General features: G+C 55.9%; 1 protein-coding gene across 1 annotated transcript; it reads left to right on the forward strand.

The window, feature by feature from the left end:
• Positions 1–18: 18 nt before the first annotated feature.
• Positions 19–19,197, forward strand: SUSD3 (sushi domain containing 3). The gene is made up of 5 exons (XM_006161468.3): positions 19–150; positions 13,033–13,221; positions 13,456–13,603; positions 14,715–14,873; positions 18,631–19,197. Exons 1-5 carry the CDS (start codon positions 60–62, stop codon positions 18,845–18,847), a joined length of 804 nt encoding a protein of 267 aa, XP_006161530.1. The 5' UTR covers positions 19–59; the 3' UTR covers positions 18,848–19,197.
• Positions 19,198–19,675: the final 478 nt, after the last annotated feature.

Below are 19,675 nucleotides of genomic sequence, written 5' to 3' on the forward strand. Positions count from 1 at the left end.
CCCAGTTTGCCCCGCCCCCGGTCCCGCCAGGTCGGCCCGGGAGCCGTGGAGCGCGCAGGATGCGCTGGGCGGCCGCGACCCTCCGCGGCAGAGCGAAGAGGCCCCGCGGGCGGGCTGGGGTCACCACGGCCGCCCCGGGGAACAGCACAGGTGAGGGCCGGGCCGCGCGCGGGGCCCTGCGTCCATTTCAAAGACTAGGAAGCCGGGGCGGGGGCCCTGACGGCCTCACCACCCGAGGTGGAATCGAAGCGGGCGAGCGTCCGAAGCTAGGCGGCGGCGCACAGCTGCCGGACCGGGGTCCGCCTCCATTCCCGGGGGGCCGCCCCACGCCGGAAAAAAAAACCGGCGGACACGGCCTCCCACCCCGCGGGGCCCGCTGCCCCGGCCGCACCCCTCCTCCTGAGCCCCAGCCGACCTCACCTGTGGGCGCGTGGTCCGCCCGCTGGGGTAAGAGGGGCCAGCTGGGGGCTGCTTCGCGCTGGAAAGAGTTGTCGTCTTTGGGGTTCCTTGGTGACGCCTCAGCCCCCTTTACAGGTGGGGAAACAGCCTTTTCGAGGGGGGCGTCTCCCCAAGGTCACCGGGCTGGGACTGGCTTCGACCCTCCCGGCTCAGAGGTCTCTGGAAGGACCCAAGGCTGGCCGTTATTTTATTTGACGTGTTTGGTGTCAAGAATGTGCGGAAGGGGTTTCCGCAAGGGTCCAGGTTGGACTTGAGCGCTTCTGAAGTCTAACCCAAATCGGAACCCTGTACCTCAGGTCCTGCAAGCTGGCTTCCTGGCAGCCCTCCAGGGATCGCCAGAGGGTCCTGGGAGCTCAGGGCGGTGCCGAGTTGAGGCTCTGGGCACTAGAGGAAGTTGAGGCCTAAAGAAGGGGCAGGGGAAGGGCTGGCTCTCTCCGCCGGTGGGGAAGCTGAGTGAAGGCTCGGGAGTGGGCTGCTACCTGCCAGGTCCCCATGAGTTTGGTTATTTGCTGACACCCCCAACCTAATGCCAGAGTCCCTAATTTTGTGGTGGGGTCTCTGAGGAGGCCTGCCTTGGGTCTGGTACTGCCCAGGGGTCACACATGAGCCCCCTAGTCTGTTTGCATAACAGCTTGGGAAGTGGGGTGCTAGTGCCTGGCCCCAGCTCCGCTCCTGTCCAGCAGCTCAGTCTCCTCTCAGACACGTGCCCTGGGAGTCCCAGGCAATGGGCCCCTCGTTGGAGTTGGGGTTAGGGTCTCTCCTGATCAGGGAGGGGTAAGCCTCTCCACCCTGTGCCTCAGTTGCCCACTTTGCTAAGTGGTGGACACCTGGCCCCAGGCCTGCAGACTTCCAGGTGGAGTCCAGGAGGGCCCGCATCTGCCACAGGTGATGCCACCATCTAGATGCTCTAGTCTGCCTGCCACGGGCCTCAGTCCCTGGTGCTGTGAAACGGGGCTGTGAAGTGGAGGAATGGAGCCAGGGGTCTTTGGAGACAGGTTGGCGCTGCCTAAACCTACCAACTGGGTGTGTATTCCCCTACCATCCGTGAAATGGGGCTGTTTCCACTGCTTGCTCAGTGGGACGTGCACCCCAGGGGCCCCGGTGGTCACTCCTGGGGTGGGGAGGCTGGCCCAGAGTGGGAGTAGCTAGTGCGTGTGTGGAACGCCTGGCCTGGCCTTCCCCCAGAGCAGCTCCTGCACTCCCTGATCTGGGAGATTGTCCAGGAACACGGGGCTCCAGCGACTGGAGGTGACCTCTGGCATCCCTGTGAGGGACCTTGGAGGAAGGGCCTGGGAAACAGGGGCATCCAGCGGCCCAATGGATATGTGAGCTCCGTGGGCATCCACTTGGCTCACCCCTGCAGCCCCACCACAGAACTGGCAGTGCCCAGTTTACAGACAAGAAATCAAGGCCCAGCGGGAGCCGGTGTGAGTCGTGCATGCCCTTTGAGGCCTGGCCATAGCCTCTTGCCAGAGTGCTGGCAGATCTGCTGGTCAAGAGGCCCAGGGCTCTGAAGCCTCCACACTACCCTAGGGATTCGGAGGCTCACCCTCCCGCTGCTGGAATTAGCCCAGTTTTGCTCTGGAGGGAGCTGCAGCTCTGAGGCCAAATGTCAGGAGGTGGGTGCAGACAGGGTGGGGACCGAGGGCACAGGGCCCCAGGCTGCTGCGAGGCCATCTGCCATTCAGCTGCCCAGGTCTCAGGGTTCCCCTTTTAGAGCTTTTACTCCTCCTTTGGAGAAGCTGAGACCCAGAGTGAAGTCTGGCAGGTGGGGACCCAGGCTGGGCTGCCTCTCTCCCTCCCTGCCCCTCTCCCACACCACAAGCAGCACCACAGACGTCAGTGAGAGTACAGACACTTTGAAGACCAGCCCAAGCTCACACCAGGCCCACGTCTACACCGGGCTGTGCAGAGGCTGCTCCCCTCGGGGGTGAAGGGGCAGGTACAGGAGACTGCCAGTGAGGAGGGGGCAGCTCTGAGTGCAGGCTGGTGCTGACCCTGGCATGAGACCCTGCATCTGGCCAGCCTGGGGGCCTCAGTATGGGAGAGGTAGGAGGTGCCTTGCCAGCATAAAAGGGAAGCATCTACCTGGGCCCTGGGAGGCGGGTGAGGGCGTGGGGGCTGTGTGGGATCCAGAAAGGAGGGCAGAAAGGCTGCCCATGGTCCAAGGTTTCAGATAAAAGATTAACAAGCAGGGATGTTCTCAGACCCCACCGTGCGGGTTCGGGGAGGTGCCAGCCGGGAGGGCGGCACTCACCCAGGCAGGCCTGCTGCCTTAGGTACGGGAGAGCCAGGGAACCAGCAGACAGACGCTGAGGCCTGGGGGGTGGAAATGCAGGCCCTGGGGTGGGCTTCCTCCCATCCTCCTCTGGGCCAGAAGGGCTTGACTGGGCCACTGCTTTGTAGTTTGCATCTTGTTTGTATCAAATCCATTCACTTGGCTTTTTCCTATTGTTTTTTTCTCTCTCAAAACAAATTCATTTTGTCATCTTTTCTATGAGAGAAACAGAGACTAGTACATTGCCATCTACCAGGCCCAGCCAGCCGGTTCCCGTTCCACCAGGCAGGGCAGGAAGGCTCCCCTAACCTGAGATCTTCCTAGGTCAGCAGAACCCTGCTTTCCTGCCGTGTGGTGGGCAGGCCCTTCTCATCTCCTCTAAGGTTACTTGCACTAGCGAAAAAGGCAGTGCACCCAGAATGGGGTCGCCTGGAGCTTGGGGCAGGGTGGGTTGGGGGCCAGTGCCCAGTGGCCCTGGGGGGCTGCAAGTGGGCAGGACTTCTGCCTCCAGCCTGGACTGGATGCTTCCACCAGGGAATGGGGTGTCCTAGGTCAGTAGGTGGGGTTGAGGCCCCTGCAGAAGTTGGGCTCAGGAGGTGCTCCCTGGCCTCCTGGCCTCACAGCAGGTGGGAGGGTCCCTGAGATAAGAGGCAGGAGACCTGAAGCCTGCTGCGCCCCTCCCACCCCTCCTACCTCACTCCCCCAGGCTCTCCCCAGTACTGTGAAAGGAAGACTCATCCCCACGGCACCCCTTGCCTCCCCCGTGCTGAGGCCCCCAGGCTGGCTGACTGGGATGCAAGGTCTCCTGCCAGGGTCCCAGAGCTACCCCCTCTTGGCTGGTAGTCTCCTGCACCTGCCCCCTTTCCCCGTGGGAGCAGTCTCTGCACAGCCCATGCGTGTGGTTGTGGGCCACGGCACAGGCCTGGGCTGGTCCTCTGCGGTGCTGCAGTGCTGCATGAGGGCTCCCTACAGGTCGTGTTACAGCTAGGTTGTCACATGTGGCGTGGGTGGCCACTCACCCTTCACGAGGCCTAATGACAGAGGCAGGGCAGGCCCTGGTGTCTGGGGAGAGGTTTACTTCTTTACGATGTGCACCCCCACCCCCACGGTTGGTTTGTGTGCACGGAGGACAGGATGTGGCTGCTGACAACCAAGGCGAGGCGTGAACCGAGACGCCTCTCTGTCCCCCCCACCTGCTGTCCAACAGCACTGCGGCCGGGGGTGGGGGCGGGGAGGGCCGCTCCCTGTCAGCCTGGTCAGCCTGGGAGGAAGCTGAGTGTGATATCCCTTGCTGGGCCATCATCATCTCGTCCACTCCCACCCCCTGCCCTGCCTGGCGCAGCATTTGTTGACGGAGCCTGGCCCAGGAAGAAGTGACCTGGGTGCCCCAGGCCTCTCGTCTGTGGAGACCTCAGTCCCACCCTGTGACAGTCAGGTTCAGGTCTGCGTGGACGCTCAGCACAGTGAGCCCGCCAGGGTCACTGCCACGTCAGCAGGGACAAAGAAGGTTTTCCCAGCAGCGAAAGTGGAAGGGTTAAAACTGCACACCCCCGCTCGGCTCTGCCCTTTACACACCCCTGCGCCCACCCGCGACTCCATCCCTCATCCCTTTCCACTCTGAGCATCGTATATGTTTTCAACCCATTCTAGTTTTATGTTTCAGTTTATGTTTCTTTCATATGTTTCACACGTGGACCTCTGGCAAGGTCCTGCTCTGCCACCCGCCCACCCCAGCCTCCTGCCAGCTAGAATCACACACATGCCCTGAAGGTGCAGGCCAGCACCAGCGGAACCCTGCCCTCCTGTGCAGGTCCCGTGGGGGCACAGTGGCACTGAACCCGTGTGCCACTGAGGCTGGCCCAGGTTTCATTTTTATTTTTATTTCTTTTAGAGAGATTTTTGCTATAGGGCATGTGCACTTGCTGGAGAGACAGAGACAGAGAAAAAGTGAGAAATCAGCCCCCCCAGAGAGAATGGCCATGCTGCAATCCATTCTCCTCTTTGTATTTTGGGCTTACATGCACTTGCGCCCAGTTTCAAGTGCCAAGTCTGAGTCTCGAACTGTGTCGCCGTGGGGAGTCCAGCACCTTAACCACTATGCCACCTGTTGGCCCTGTAGGCTTCTTTTGAATCCAGCTCCATCCACTCTGCCCTTCACTGCGCAGCCTCTCGGCCAGATGCATGACCGCTGTGGTCTCCAGCTTCCCCGCCATGGAGGAACTGGGCCTTCCCCCAAGCCTTTCCCACACAGGCCCGGGGCCACATAGGCTGCAGGAAGAATGCAGAAGTGGGACTTCTAAACTGAGGACTGGGAAGTGCTGGCCACCAGTGCCCTGGGGAAGGGGCACGAGGCCAGCTCGTGGCTGCCCTGCTGTCTGCCCCGACGGGCCATCTCTCATGACTCTTGTCTGTGAGGCTGCACTGCCATCCCGTCCCTCCCTCCCTCCCTCCCTCTCTCCCTCCCTCTCTCCCTCCCTCACTCCCACTCTGAAGTATGTGGACACCAGAGTGTGGTATTCATGAAGAGCCCAGACTCTGGAGTCAGAATTTGAGTCCTGTCTGTACCACTGGGACCTGGAGGCCCCAGGACCAGTGAAGGTCAGCCCATGTTATGAAAAATAGACCCAGGGGCAGGACCAGCAGTTGGTGTAATGGCTATGTCGCTGGACTCCCACGTAGTCAACCGCGGTTCAAGTCCTGGACCCAGTGGCTTAAACTCACGCTGGGCACGTGTGTGTGCATGCCCAAGATCACGAGAGGAGAATGGAGGAGAAGGGATTGTGGCGTGGCCTGGCCATCCACCCCAGGGGGGTGATTTCTCGCTTTCTGTCTCTCTGTCTCTTTCTATCTGTCTGGTGAGCGCATGCGCTCTATAGCAAAAAAACCCCTTCCCTCCCCCCCCCCAAAAAAAAATAAACCCGGGGGCCAGCAGGTGGCGTGGCGGTTGTCACTGGATTCCACATGGTAGACCATGGGTCACATCCCAGACCCTGTGGCTTGAAAATCACTTTGGGGGTGGGGCCAGCAGATGGCATAATAGTTACATCGTCAAACTTCCATGTAGTCAACCATGGTTCGAGTCCAGACCCAGCAGCCTAAAACTCACGCTGGGCACATGTGTGTGCGTACCCAAAATTCCAAGAGGAGAAAGGAGGAGAAGGGATTGTGGCATGGCCAGCCCCCCAGGGAATGATTTCTCACTTTCTATCTTTCTTGTTTCCAGCAAGCACGTGCTCCATATAGCAAAACTCTCTCTTAAAAAAACTCACCTTGCCTGGAAGTGTAGGGCTGTGCCAGCACTGAGGGGTGTGCAGCCTGTGTCACAGCACCCCGGGAAGGCTGCGCCTGGAGGGAAGACACTTGCCTCCTGGGGCTTCTGGCCCTCCCCACTCTGGACATTACCCCAGAAGGTGTGCTCCCCTCCCACACCCTTGGCAACCTGGTTGACTAGTCTTTTTTAATCCCAGCTGAGATAAGAGGCATAAACAATTATTATAGATTTTATTTTTTATTAGCCTAACTTTTTATTAATTTTAATTATTTATACATTTAATCACTATAGATCGTTTAGATTGTAAAGACACTTTACCTAGCATGATACACACCTGAGTCCACCCCAGTTGACTTGTCAACATATCATAGATTTTAAATGTGTATTTCTTTAATTGATATAAAAAATTCCTCATTTTTTAGGTTTTTGCCATAGGGTGCATCCACTTGCTGGAGATAGACAGTAAGAAGGAAAGTGAGAAATCACCCCCTAGGAAAAATGGCCACACTGCAATCCCCTGTCTTCCATTCTCTTCCTGGGATTTTGCCCCACCCCCACCATATATACACATGCCTGGTGCGATTTTCAAGCCACTGGGTCTGGAATTTGAATCTTGGTTGGCCTTGTGGGAGTCCAGTGTCCCAACCACCAGGACACCTGCTGGCTCCTCCCTCTAATTTAAAAAATAGCTTTATTGAGATATAATGCGTTACTGTGCAATTCACTCACTTAAAGTGTACACCTCAGTAGTTTTTAGTGCCTTCACAGATGTGTATAACCATCACTGCAAAAGAAGACCCTGTACTTCTTAGCAGTTGAAACCCAATTCTCCCCTCCTCCAGCCTCTGGCTATCACTGGTTATCTTTCTGTCTCTCCTGGTTTGCTTATTCTGATCACTTCATATAAATGCAAATATATATGTGACCTCTTGTGTTGACTTCTTTCTCTTAGCATCATGTTTTCAAGGTCCATCCCTGTTTCAGCATGTATCAGTACTTCGTCCCTTTTCATGACTGAATCACATTCCATTATGTGTATGGGCCACATTTTGTTTGTCCATTTATCAATCAATATGCATTTGAGTGTTTCAGCTTTCTTTCTATTATGAGTGACGCTGCTGTGAACATCCATATACAAGTTTTTGTGTAGACATGTGTTTTCATTTCTCTTGGGTGTTTATCTAGGAGTGGAATTACTAGATCATGTAATAATTCTATGTTTAACTGTTTGGGAAACCACAAGACCACTTCCCAAAGCTATTGCACTCTTACATTCTCACTCTCAGAGTATGAAGTTTTAGTTTCTCCTTCGCACTTGTTATTATGCCTTTTTGCTGTATGGCTGGTTTGGTAAATATGAGATGGTATCTCACCTTGTTGGTTTTCATTTCCCTAAAACTAATGTTGAGACTATTTTCATGTGCTTATTGGTAAGCCATCAACACATCTCTTCAGAAATGTGTATTCAAATCCTTTGCCTATTACTAAATTTGGTTTCTTTTTATAATTGAATTATAATGATCTTTATATATTCTAAATACAAGTTTCTTATCAGATCTATGATTTACAAATATTTTCTCCCTATCAGTAGGTTGTCTTTTCATTTTATTAGTTATGGCTTTTCAAAAATTCTGTCTTTTGAAGCACAAAAGTTATAAATTTTGATAAAGTCCAATTTTGTTTTTTGTTTCGGTGTTTGCCTTTGGTATCATCTCTAAGAAACCATTGCCTAAGGTCACCAAGACTTACTCTTGTCTTTTCTTCTAAGAGTTTTATAGTCTTAGCTCTCACATTGAGGTCTTAGATTCATTTTAAGTTAGTTTTTGTAAATAATATGAGGAAGGAGTCCAACTTCATTCTTTTGCATGTGGATATGCATTTGTCTCTAGAACCAACTGTTGAGAAACTACTCCCACTGAACTGCCTTGGCACCCTTGTCAAAATCAGTTGATTCTAAGGGTCAGATAGTGCAGCATTAAGGCCACATCCTACATGGAAGGTCTTGGGCACTTGCTATACACACTGGGTGTACACAAATGCCTATGATCTCACTGGCTGGGACTAAGAGTGGATAACGGTATGAAGGCCCTATTGGTGGTGCCAGTCTATCTCCCTATCTCTCTTTTTGAACAAATAAATAAACTTTAAGGAAAAAAATTTGAGTATAAATGTGAGGGTTTATTTCTGGATTCCCTGTTCTATTCCTGTCTATTTTCTGTCAGTAACCCCAATTTTGATTACTGTAACTTTGTAGTAGGTTTCAAAATTGGGAAGTATGAGTCATCCAACTTTGTTCTTCTTTTTGAAGATTGTTTTGGCTATTCTAAGTCTTTTATATTTCTGTATGAGTTTTAGAATCAGCTTGTCAATTTCTGCATAAAAGGCAGCTAGAATTTTGATGGGGATTGTGTTGAATCTGCAGATCAGTTTGGGGAATATTGCCATTTTAACAATATTAAGTCTTCTGATCCATGAGCATGATACTTTTTTCATTTATTTAAGTGATCTCTAATCTCTTTCAACAGTGCTTTATAGTTGTCAGAGTATAAGTTTTGTTCTTCTTTTCATGTTTATGCCTATGTAATTCTTTTTGCTACTATTGTAAATGGAATTGCTTCCTTAAGCTCATTTTCAGTTTGCTCATTGCTGCCGTACAGAAATACTGTTGATTTAGCTATGTTGCCCTTGTATCCTACAACCCTGCTGAACTTCTTAGTTCTTGTAACTTTTAGAGGATTCCTGAGGACTTTTGGTATACACAATCGTGTCATCTAACGGAGTTAGTCTTACTTCTTCCTATTCTAATCCAAATGGCTTTCTTTTCTTTTCTGCCAAATGGTCTTGCCTCCTGGGTTTTGTTTTTCTTTTCTAATTTACCCTTTTGCTGTTGTTTTTTGTCATTGTCTTATTAATGTATAAATGCCATTTATCTAGAAAAGATGCTAACCCTCTGTTCCACTTACAGTGCAAATACCTACCCCACTGCCCCCACTTCTTGTTCTATGATTAAATTAGTAATCCTAAACTCTGGGTCCAAGGCTGTGCCCCCATCTCTACCATCAGGCGTTTGGGCAGGTCAGCCTACTTTTCTGAGCCCTGGTTTTCTCATCTGTAGTAACGGTTTCTTCCTGCTGGCCTCTAGGGGTTTTGGTGAGTGTTGCATGCACGAAGTGAGGAGTGTGTGGCGCTTCTTGAAGAGAACGTCCTGTGTGTGCTTACATTGCATGTGTTAAATAGTAATGGTGATACTGAAAATTCGCAGACAGGGAGCAGTGAAAATGGGCCCACTCAGAAGTGAGGCTGGCCACCAGGGGGCATTGGAAAGGCAGACAGGATGGGGCACTGGGAGGCGGGGTGGGGGTGGGATGGAGTGTGGGAGGGGCATGTTTGCCCTCTCCGGCTGAACCTCTCACTGGCTGAGTGACCTCGGCATCTTTGAGCCTTGGTTTCTAGGGCTGCGAAACTCGGGTGGAAATTCTTACTTCTGAAGATGCCCGTGGCTCTTGCTTCAATGTGTGCCAAGCACCTTCCCAGCGCCTGGGCATTTCACCTTCTCACACCACCCCCGTGGGCATGCCATCTGCACTGCTTGCACGGCCCGGGCAGGCGCCCTTGCTCGGGCCTCCTTCTGTGTGTGGTCAGGTGCTTGCTCTGCGTTTTCCCCCACAGCCCACCCAAGTGCCCAGCACAAGGCCCAGCACAGAGTATTGTCCTGGAATTATTCCTGCTTTGGTTATTATTATTATTATTATTGCCTTAGACTCTTGGGTAGGCCTAACAGGGTCCCAAGGGTAAGTAGGACAGTAGACTGAGCTATGTTGACTAAGACGTTTTATCAGGTTTGAATCATCCATTTACCAGCGGTTCCTATAATGACTTAGTTCCAGCTGTTGTTTTCCACCGGGCTGATGCCCTCACGCCCAGCCAGTTGTTGTTTTCTAGGTATTCGCCAGGGGGCGCATGTGCTCACCAGAGAGAGACAGGGAGAGGGATTGTGAGAAATCACCACCCCGGGGCATGGCCATGCCCCAATCTCTTCTCCTCCATCCTCCTCTTGGGAAAGTCATGCCTGGTGTGATTTTCAAGCTGCTGGGTCCAGGACTCAAACTGTGGTCGGCCATTTGAGAATCCAGTGCTTTAACCACCATGCCACCTGCTGGCCCCCCACTGTTTATGTCCTCTTGTTGGCAGCTGAGAGCTAGTCCACTTCACACCTCCAGTCTTTGCTTCCCTGAGTGACGTAGCCGCCGCAGCACCTGCACTCACATCCCATTGGCTGGGCTCAGTCACATGGCTGCTTCCAGCTGTGGGGCAGGCTGGGAAGTGTAGTTTTTCATTTGATCGCCTCCCCAGCTACAGAGCTGGGATGGGAAGACAGGAGGCTGTGGTAGGCAAGGCCGAGGATGGGAACCAGACAAGGCTGGGCATGGGAACCAGGGTTGGGGCTGCTGAGAAAGAGCTGGGAGGGGAAGGTCCTTCTGAACTTGAGGTTCTGGACCTGATGTGCTGGGTCCCAATTCCATCCCTGTCACCTTCCTGCCCAGCAGCCCTAGCGTGTCCTCCAGCCTTGCTACACCTGTTTCCCCGACTGCCAGGTGGCATAGCCGGCAGCCATTAGGCACCCGTGCTGTGTGTTCTGGGGCGGCACTGACCTCTCTTGCAACCCTGCCAGCCAAGTGTGCCGAACACAGCCCTACCCCCACCCACGTTCACAAGTGGCCTCATTTTTCAATTATCGGGGCATATAAAACCTTTTTTTGTAAGTGCAGAAGCAGAGTGGCCTGCCCGAACAGGTTTAGAGCCCCTGAGAGCCACCCTGGCTTCACACTGCTCCCCTCGGTAGCTCAGCTTGTTAAGCCCCCAAGATCCCAGTGGGGCGAGCCGTCACTGGCAGTGCTGGGGTGGTTGCCGCGGCCTGGCCAAGCACAGCCAGATGCCAGCCTCACCGTCTTGGGCATTGTATGGGGTAGGACAGGGAGCTGTGTCCCACAGACAAAGCCTCTGCTGAGTGCACAGCTGGCCCGACAGTAGCTCCCAGGCGGAGATGAATTCGGGTTTGCTATTCAGCCTACTGCAGAAGTCCCAGCTGCCGAGACTGTGCTACTGCAGACCTGTTCCTGTGGTTGCCACTGTGTTGGGAGCATCGCTCTGTGTCCGTGTGCCAGGGCACATTGTGATGACACCACGACACTCCATGGGCTCTTCCTTGACCGGGAGACCAGTGGCTGCCAGAGACCTAGGTGTTTCCCTCCTCTCCTGCCCAGGGTGGCTCTGAGGCCGCCCTCCTGGCATAGGAAGCTGTGCAGCAGAGCCTTCCTTTCTGGGGCTGGATCCTCAAGAGCAAATATGGCGGAGAGCCTTCGGAACACGGGTCGCACCCTCCAGGAAGGTTGGGGTCCACCCCGCAGCCTGGGGACTCACACTCAGCCTGGTCCTCTGTACTCTGCCATGCTGAAGCCATGAGGGACGGTCACCCTCTATGGCTCTGTGCATTTCTTTGGTGATTCGCTTGATACATAAGATTTGTTTATAAATGAAGGGTACTGCAGGGCTGGCAGGTGGCATCATGGTTAAAGGCGCTGCTCTCCCACATGGCCGACCATGGTTCAAGACCCGGACCTCGCGGCAGGCTTTCTCACTTTTCTTCTCTCTCTTTTGGTCTATCCCTCTTTGGTCAAATTAAAAAGAAAGAGAGAAGGAAGGAGGGAGGAAGGAAGAAAAATAAAAATAATTCTTAATAAATAAATAAATAAAGGATACTGACTCTTGTCATGGTTTACAAATATCTTTTCCTAATATTTTTCATCTACATTTTTCAAAAGCTTTCTTTTAAAAGTAATTATTTTTTATTTATTCATTCATTGATTTTTTTAATTTGACCAGAGAGAGACAGAGGAAGTGAGAAAGCAAGCCACCAGGTCCAGGACTCGAACCCCAGTCGGCCATGTGGGAGTGTCCAGCGCCTTAACCACCATGCCACCTGCTGGTCCCTAAAAAGCTTTTAAAAAAGAAAAGAAAATAAAAGAAAAGTTTATTTCTTACATGAGAGAGAGAGACAGCACCCTGAACAGGATCTTGACCACCACGATCTGCTCCCACCCTCCAGCCAGCCCCGTATCAGGGGCACACAGAGATCTCTGCCCTGGAGCTGGGAGCCTTGCCGTGTGGGTGGGCCTCACAAAGATGGCGTTTTCCTGTGCGCCACCAGCTGGCTTGGCCACAGCAGCCCTTCCTTCCACTTTCCTGGTGTGGTCTGCGTACCTTCTCTCGTTCCCTTGCTCCCTTGGCCTCGCCTTCGCGGAGGTGCCTGGGTGATATTCAGTCGGTCCTCACTTCACAACCTGCTTCGCACCGCCCGCTCAGGACTGGCTCTGCAGGGCCCCTTTCACCGCACAGGTGGCTGCTGTCTATTGGCTGGCATTCGCAGCCGTGGAGACCGCGGGGTTCGCTGGTCCATCAGGGCTCTGCTGCACCACAGCAGCATTCAGAATAGATGAGGATGGTGACCCCGGTTTGTGTCGTGTTATGGGGTGTCCTGTTGCTCTCTCACTCTTTCCTAAAGTGTGCTTCTCACACGGCCAGGACACTGTTCTGGTGTGATGTCATGCGACAGCTGCTGAAAAGCACGTGCCCTCTGGTGCCAGGACACCCCCAGGAGTCTGCCTTTACGCTTCCCTGCCCATTCACTCTACAACCAGACTGTCGTTAAACGAGGACCGTCTGTGTCTGCCTGCACTGTCACCTCACACTTCGTCCGTCTGTCTGTCTGCTCTCTCACACTTGTCTTTGTCTGTCTGTCTCTTTGCTGATACTTGTTTTTAAACACCATAGTCCTCCGGGCACTCAGTGTGTGCTTCAGTCGGGCTCCGGCTCTGCTGTGCCCTAGCATCTGGATAGCCCCAGCGACATTCCCCCGTGTCCTGTGACCTTTGCAGACTTTCCTGCTCCCCAGTGGGCAGCACCCTGCCCCCCCCCCCCACTGTGGCAGGACCTCCCCCACCCCTCACGCCCTCTCTCTCCCTAGGCACCTGCACTCACCTGCAGCCGCCCCCGCAGGGCACCCTCCAGGTCCTTCGTGGTGATGGCACAGCCGTGGGGACCGTGCTCGTGTTCCGCTGCCCCTCTGGCCACCAGATGGTGGGGTCTAGCCTCCTCACCTGCACATGGAAGGGGAGCCTCGCTGAGTGGTCTTCAGGGACCCCTTTGTGCAAGTGTAAGTCCCCCCAGGCACCCCCAGTCCAGCAGCTCCCTAGGGGGGAGGTGGCTTCAGCCCAGTTACATGGACAGTGTGTCCCCTGCCCGCCCCCCGCACCTGGCCAGGTTGGATGTGTTTAGGGTCTGGCCCGTGACTGGTGGTCGACAATGCAGTCCTCACTGAGGGTCAGCTGCCGCCTATCTCATCCCCACCCCGACCGCCACACTCGTGCATGGCGGGTCTCCCTCACAGCCGTGCCGCCACACGAGACCTTCGGCTTCAAGGTGGCGGTGATCGCCTCCATAGTGAGCTGCGCCATCATCCTGCTCATGTCCATGGCCTTCCTCACCTGCTGCCTCCTCAAGTGCGTGAAGAAGGGCGGGCAGCCACGCCCCGACAGGTATGGTGGCTTCTGCCCTCCGGGAGCCTGGCCTGTGGCCTGGCATCCTGGGCACCTGTGCCTGCTGGGGGAGGAGTGGGCAGACACCTCCAGGAACCCCTAGCTCTGCCTGCCCCAGCCGCTCTGCACCTGTCTGAGCCCACGCGGGGGAACACTCTGACATGGAGCACCCCCATGCCCATGGGTGACACTGCTGAGCAGCCAGGTATAGGTGCAGATGGCATCACAGCTGGGTGGGCACACAGACTCCTGAGAGGCTGCTCTTGGTGGGACTGTGGGCCATGGGGACTGCGCTAGAGGGTGCATGAGCTCACTAGAGGGAGACAGGGCAGAGAGGGGGAGAGGGACAGGAGAAAGCAGCCCCATAGTAGGTGTGACCACATCGCAGTTCCTCCTCCTCCTCGGCCATCCTGGCATGTGCGTTTGGTGTGCTTTTCAAGACACCGGGGCTGGGATTCGAACAGTGCTTGGCCATGTGGAGCTCAGCTCCTGTAACTGCTAGACCACAGCCTGTGCCAGGACTGTGTTATTCTGAGGCCTGTGCACACATGTGCTTTGTATGTTGGTAGCATTCAGGGCTGCGGCAGATGTCCGTCAGCCTTTGAGGGGAGTCACTGTCACTGCAGACTGAAGGCTGGTTAACTCCAGCCCTCAAGGCAAGGTCTGGCCCAGTGCTGGGCTTTAGCTCCCTCATCGTGATTTTATCTATCTTTTATTATTTGTATTTTTTGACTGCGATAAAATAGATGTGACAGAAAAGTGCCTCTTTAACTGTCTGTAAGTGCCTGGTTCCGGGGCCTCAGTCAGGCCCTCAGTGGCGCATGGCCAATGGCACTATCTGTTGCCAGGACTCCCTGCCGCCTGCTTTATGAGGTCCTGTTGGAAACAGCCATGCTCAGTGCCTGCTGCTGTCCAGCAGCTCTTGGGCTGCAGTGGCCAGGGAGCTGTCACGGGAGAGCCATGGTCCACAGCACCCAAAAGTGCCATGGCCTGTTCCTGAGCGTGGCCAGAGTGCCTGGACCCTGCCTGCTGTGTCCAGGGCCCACGTGGTGCGTGCATGCCGGGGACCTGTGAGCAGGCTCAATGTCCTTTATCTGGACTCTCCCCTTAGGACGGCACAGCTGTGGCACCAGCTGAGAGGCGAGGACCTGGAGACCGTGCAGGCTGCGTACCTCAGCCTCAAGGGCCTCAACGCCAACAACAGCAATGCAAGCGGCAGCAGCAAGCCCGGGAGCCGGCCCAGCCAGGCGCATGACAACCACAGCTTCACGTGGGCATGGGTGTGGGCGTGGGTCTGAGGGCATGGAGCTCCCCTGGGGACCTAGCCAGGTGCACGACAACCACAGCTTCACGTGGGCATGGGTGTGGGCGTGGGTCGGAGGGCATGGAGCCTCTCCTGGGGCCCAGCCAGGTGCACGACAACCACAGCTTCACATGGGCATGGACCCAGGCTGAGATGGGGGCAGGGAATGTGGAGCCTTTCCTGGGGGCCCAGCCAGGTGCATGACAACCACAGCTTGCATGGGCATGGGCATGGGTCGGAGGGCATGGAACCTTTCCTGGGAGCCCAGCCAGGCACAGGACAACAGCTTCACACGTGCATGGGCCCAGGCTGGGGTTGGGGCTGGGAACATGGAGCCTTTGCTGGGACACTCTGGCGCCCCCTCCCCGCAGACCTCCATTCTTGTCCCCAACACCAGAGTCTGGTGGTCCTTCTCTGCTCTGTGCTGATGATGACATCCCACCATTCAGCTAGCCCCAGTATTTTTTATTTTATGGTTTTAATTTCTTTCTTCTTTTTAAAAAATTTTATTTATTTTTTTAGGGGTTTTCGCTATAGGGCATGAGCGCTCTCCAGAGACAGAAAGACAGAGAGAGACAGAAAGTGAGAAATCACCCCCCAGGGGGGATGGCCACACCGCAATCCTTTCTCCTCCATTCTCCTCTCAGGATCTTGGGCTCACACGCACGTGCGCCTGGCGTGAGTTTAAGCCACTGGGTCTGGGACTCGAACTGCAGTCGACTACATGGGAGTCCAGCAACATAGCCATTATGCCATCTGCTGGTCCCTACAGTTTTAATTTCATGAGTGAGAGTGACATAGAAAGAGGCAAAGAGAGAGCCCCTCAGTGGGGTCTTGATGCTATGATCCACGCCCAGCCAGCCCTGGGTCATGGCACACATGCCTGATGTATTTGGGGAGGTCACCGGACTTGAACCAGGAACCCTCCCATGCAGGGCAGACTCACAGAGTGTTGTGCTTTGCTGCTGCCCTTCTGCCCCCTCTTGTGTTCGTCTTGAGGATTTGCCAGCACCCCCCGCCGTGCACCCCGCAGGCTCAGCGCAGCCAGCTGCTGTGGGCTTTCTCCTCCTCTCCCTCTCTGCCTCGCTCGCTCTCCTGCAGTATACACTTTTCAAAAATGAACTATAATAATACAAGAACAGTCTTCTTCTGACTCCAAAATCTAGCTGTGATTATGCATGGTCCATAAAGACATGCCCACCCTTGGGTGCAGGTCGCTCCAGAAGCCAGACAGACTGTGACACAGCCTCCCGGGGGCTCTGTGCGGATGGCCGTGGGGGTCGTCTGGTGTTTCTACCCGGCTATGCAGGGTGTGTTTCTGGCAGGTGGGCCCGTGGGCAGTGCAGACTAGGATCCCCAGGTTCTGGGCCAGGGTATGGAGGAGGAGGGGTCCTGCCTGCAAGGATCCCCTGGCTGCCCTGTGACCTCGGGGCCTCCGAATCTGGGGTAGCTGTGCTGGCTCTGTGCTGGGCACAGCAGCACAGCTTAAAGCTGCCAGGAATCTGGCACTCCACCTGGAGACACGAGGGCGGGCTGGCCTTTTCTTGTCTCTCGTTCCATTCTGTTTTGTGGTTTCAGCATCACTGTGACATGTGGCCATTCTTTTGTAAAAATTTTATCTGGGAAAACTTCACAAGTATACACAAGTGGAGGGAAGGCTTTGCAGACCCCACCCTGCTCCATGTTCACAATTATCAGCTCGGCTTCCGGCTCAGCCCACAGCCTCCTGGCCTGGGCCCACACTGGTTGCTTGGCCTGCTTGTTCTGCAGCGGGAGCCTGCCAAGCTCTGCCAGCCCCTGGGGCCGGGCACTGTTCTGCTCTCGGGGGTAGGATGACACTCAGGCCAAGGCCAGGCAGTATGGCTGGGCGTGGAGACACATCACTGAGTTCGGTGTTGCGGCCGTCTCCGGAGCCGTCTAGGCAGCCGTGCTGTGGCGGCCATCAGTGCCTCGCCAGTGGCCATTGTGGTTCAGGTCTCGGCTCCTCTCTCTGAAGTAGGGACCACGGGTGCCCCCTCCCAGCACTACGGAGATGGCCTGGTTCCAAGTGGGTGCCCAGCCACCACTCTGCTTTACAGAGCAGAGCTCGGCAAAGCCGGCCATTACTGTCACCACTGCCCGTGACTTTCTACAGGTGGGGAAACCGAGGTGCGGCAGCCCGTCACACTGCAGTGCTAGGGCTGGCCCCCTCCCTGGAGCTCAGACACAGGTCACTGTGGCCACAGTCAGCCGGAGCTGGTCACTCCCTCGCGCCTCCCTGCCCTGTTCACAGTGGCCGAGGCCTGCAGTGCTCCTGGACAGAGACCCATTTTCCAAGGTCCCACCAGCCCAGGGGCCTCCACTGCCCCCTGCTGGCCACCACGTGCAGTACATGCCCTTGTTTTTTTGAGACATCTGCAGGTGATCCTAGGGGCAGATCGTTTATGCGGAACAGGCCGAATAGAATACCGTTAGCGGATTCTTTCTTGGGAAGCCCCAGTACGGGGTAGTACAATGATGGGTCGTCACTGACTGCTAACGATTGAGCGCCCGCGGCCGCTGGGCAGGTACAGGTCACCATGCAGTCCTTGGCGTTGCTTTGATCACGTGGCTGGTGGCCCTGCCAGGTCCGAGGCGTGCATCTGCTCTGTGCCCCCGCCCACATGCCAGGAGTGAGTGTCCTGGCCAGAGCTGGCTGCAGCTGCCGCGGGCATGTTTGCCCAGCCTCTCCCTTACCCGGCCTGCATGGGGCTGTCTGGCCGATGCCTTCCTTTCCTTCCCGTGGAGTCCGGTTCCCTGCCCTGCCGGGTGTCCCCACTTCCCAGGACAGAGCCTCTTGTACCCTAACTACGAAAAGCACCTACAGAGTGGGGAAGCGGCTCCACTTCTCAAGGCTGTGTGGTTTCCTGGACGGAGCTTTGCAGGCCCTGGAGTGTGAGGCCGGGAGACCCCAGGCGCTGTCGGCTGTGTATCTGCTCTATCCCTGCCCACAGACACTAAGTCCCGGGCTTGGAGACGCAGGACTGAGTCCGTCTTAATTCTTCCTATTTCCTAGAGTTTTACTGGGAATTAGGTGTGGCTGGGAGCAGTGATCTGGGAAGGCTTTGTGGAGGAGGTGATACCTTAAGTGAACTGACTGATGGGTTAGGGGGAGAGTGAGAGGCTGAGTCTTAGGGGAGGGGACAGCGGCCCATGGGCTGGCAGCGACAGCTGGGCAGCCTCCTAGGAGCAGAGGCCGGTGTGTAGGGAGGCCTGAGATGGAGCAGGGAAGGCAGGGTGGGGTTGAGCCTGGGTCTGATCAGCCTGGAGGATGGGTTGGTGCCTAGTGAGGGCTGGGAGGAGGCACAAGGGAATTGAGGGTGCAGACCATGGGGGAGTCACCCCCAGGCCATCAAGGAGGCTGGCTGGAAGGAAGGCAGGTGTCCTTCACTGGATGCGTCTAGGTCCTAGTGTCCCTCTACCGGGGCGCCCTCAGGCCTCACCCAGGCAGCAGGCTTCTGGCAGTTCGCACACACTCCGAATCGGCCGGGAAAGCTGCGCCCAGCCCTCAGGAGGGGGCACCGGCTCCTGCCCGTGGGCTGCTGCGGGTGCGGAAGCCCAGGCCCAGTTGGTGTCAGGGGCCCCCAGGCCTGGGAGCAGCAGCTGTCTCTGGCCTACTGGAGGCCAGGCCTGGGCACCTGGAAGGGTGTGGAGTTGGGCATAAACCCCGACCTCACCCTCCCTGTGCTCACACCTCTCCCCACAGAGACCATGAGGAGAGCACTGGACAGCTGGCCGGTGTGACTCGCCGTGCGGACAAGGACCCCTGGACTTCTGGGCCCAGCGCTCACAGCCCAAACAGCGCCTGCAGCCCACCCCGGGCCCGGGTGCTGGTGCACACGGCCAGCCCAAAGCGGACCCTGCCTGCAGCCAGGCTGGCCACAAGAGTACCAAGACAGCCTGTGGTGTATTCCCCAGGGTGACTGGCGCCGTGCCTGCCCTCCCTGAGCCAGACCCTGCCTCTACCGGGAGGGCCAGGCTGGCCCCACAGCCGGTCTCCCGGAACTCGCCTCCGTGTGTGTCTGGCTGGGAGCCGGCCGTGAAGTCGGATCCCAGGCACAGGGACCCCGCGGGCCCAGCGGACACCAAAGGCAGGGCGGCAGGGCCCCAGTCAGCAGCAGTTCTGAGTTCTGAGCTCCAGACTGGGGATGGACGCTGAGGCCCGCCCACGCAGCCGCCCCCAACCAGGTTCCTTGATGAGACTGGGAGACGTTTTAAGCAAATCTAGTTTTGTAAAGTAAGGCAACAGCAATAAACTTTCCTGCAAGTACAAGGGCCGCCTCAGCCTCTTCCTCTGCGGCCCGCTGCTTCCAAGGGTCTCCTTAGGGTTCTGCGTTCATTGCCCACAAAGCTGCAGCTGCAGGGCAGTGAGACAAGGCTAGTCCTTGGATACTGAACAATGCAGGGTAAGAATCACCGTCCCCGGGGCCAGGAGGGGGCAGCGTGGCTAAGGCACTGGATCCCGCACAGCCAACTCTGAGTACGAGTTCCAGACCTGGCAGCTTGAAAATCACACTGGACACGTGTGCGTGCGTGCCCAAAATCCTTCCTCACAGAATGGCTACGTTCCAGGGGAAGGGCAGCGTGAGCACAGGGGACCTTTGTGTGTCCTGCTGTGTCTACCCGATGGGAGCCATGAGTACTAAATAAGAGACCCTCTAAAACATCCCAGCTACCCTGAGCCCAGTAACCACCAAAGTGGTTTTGTAGGTGACCCCCTCTTACCCTGGTCCCCACCCCCAGCGGAAGGG

This window comes from Tupaia chinensis, unplaced genomic scaffold (assembly GCF_000334495.1).
Source record: "Tupaia chinensis unplaced genomic scaffold, TupChi_1.0 Scaffold138619_1, whole genome shotgun sequence".
Taxonomy (NCBI): domain Eukaryota; kingdom Metazoa; phylum Chordata; class Mammalia; order Scandentia; family Tupaiidae; genus Tupaia; species Tupaia belangeri.

Excerpts from the sequence above, each read along its gene's own strand:
- SUSD3 (XM_006161468.3), top strand. The coding sequence starts at position 60 with ATGCGCTGGGCGGCCGCGACCCTCCGCGGCAGAGCGAAGAGGCCCCGC. Across the intron at positions 151-13,032 it reads CGCCCCGGGGAACAGCACAG|GCACCTGCACTCACCTGCAG; the intron begins GTGAGGGCCGGG and ends CTCTCTCCCTAG. Across the intron at positions 13,222-13,455 it reads AGGGACCCCTTTGTGCAAGT|CCGTGCCGCCACACGAGACC; the intron begins GTAAGTCCCCCC and ends TCTCCCTCACAG.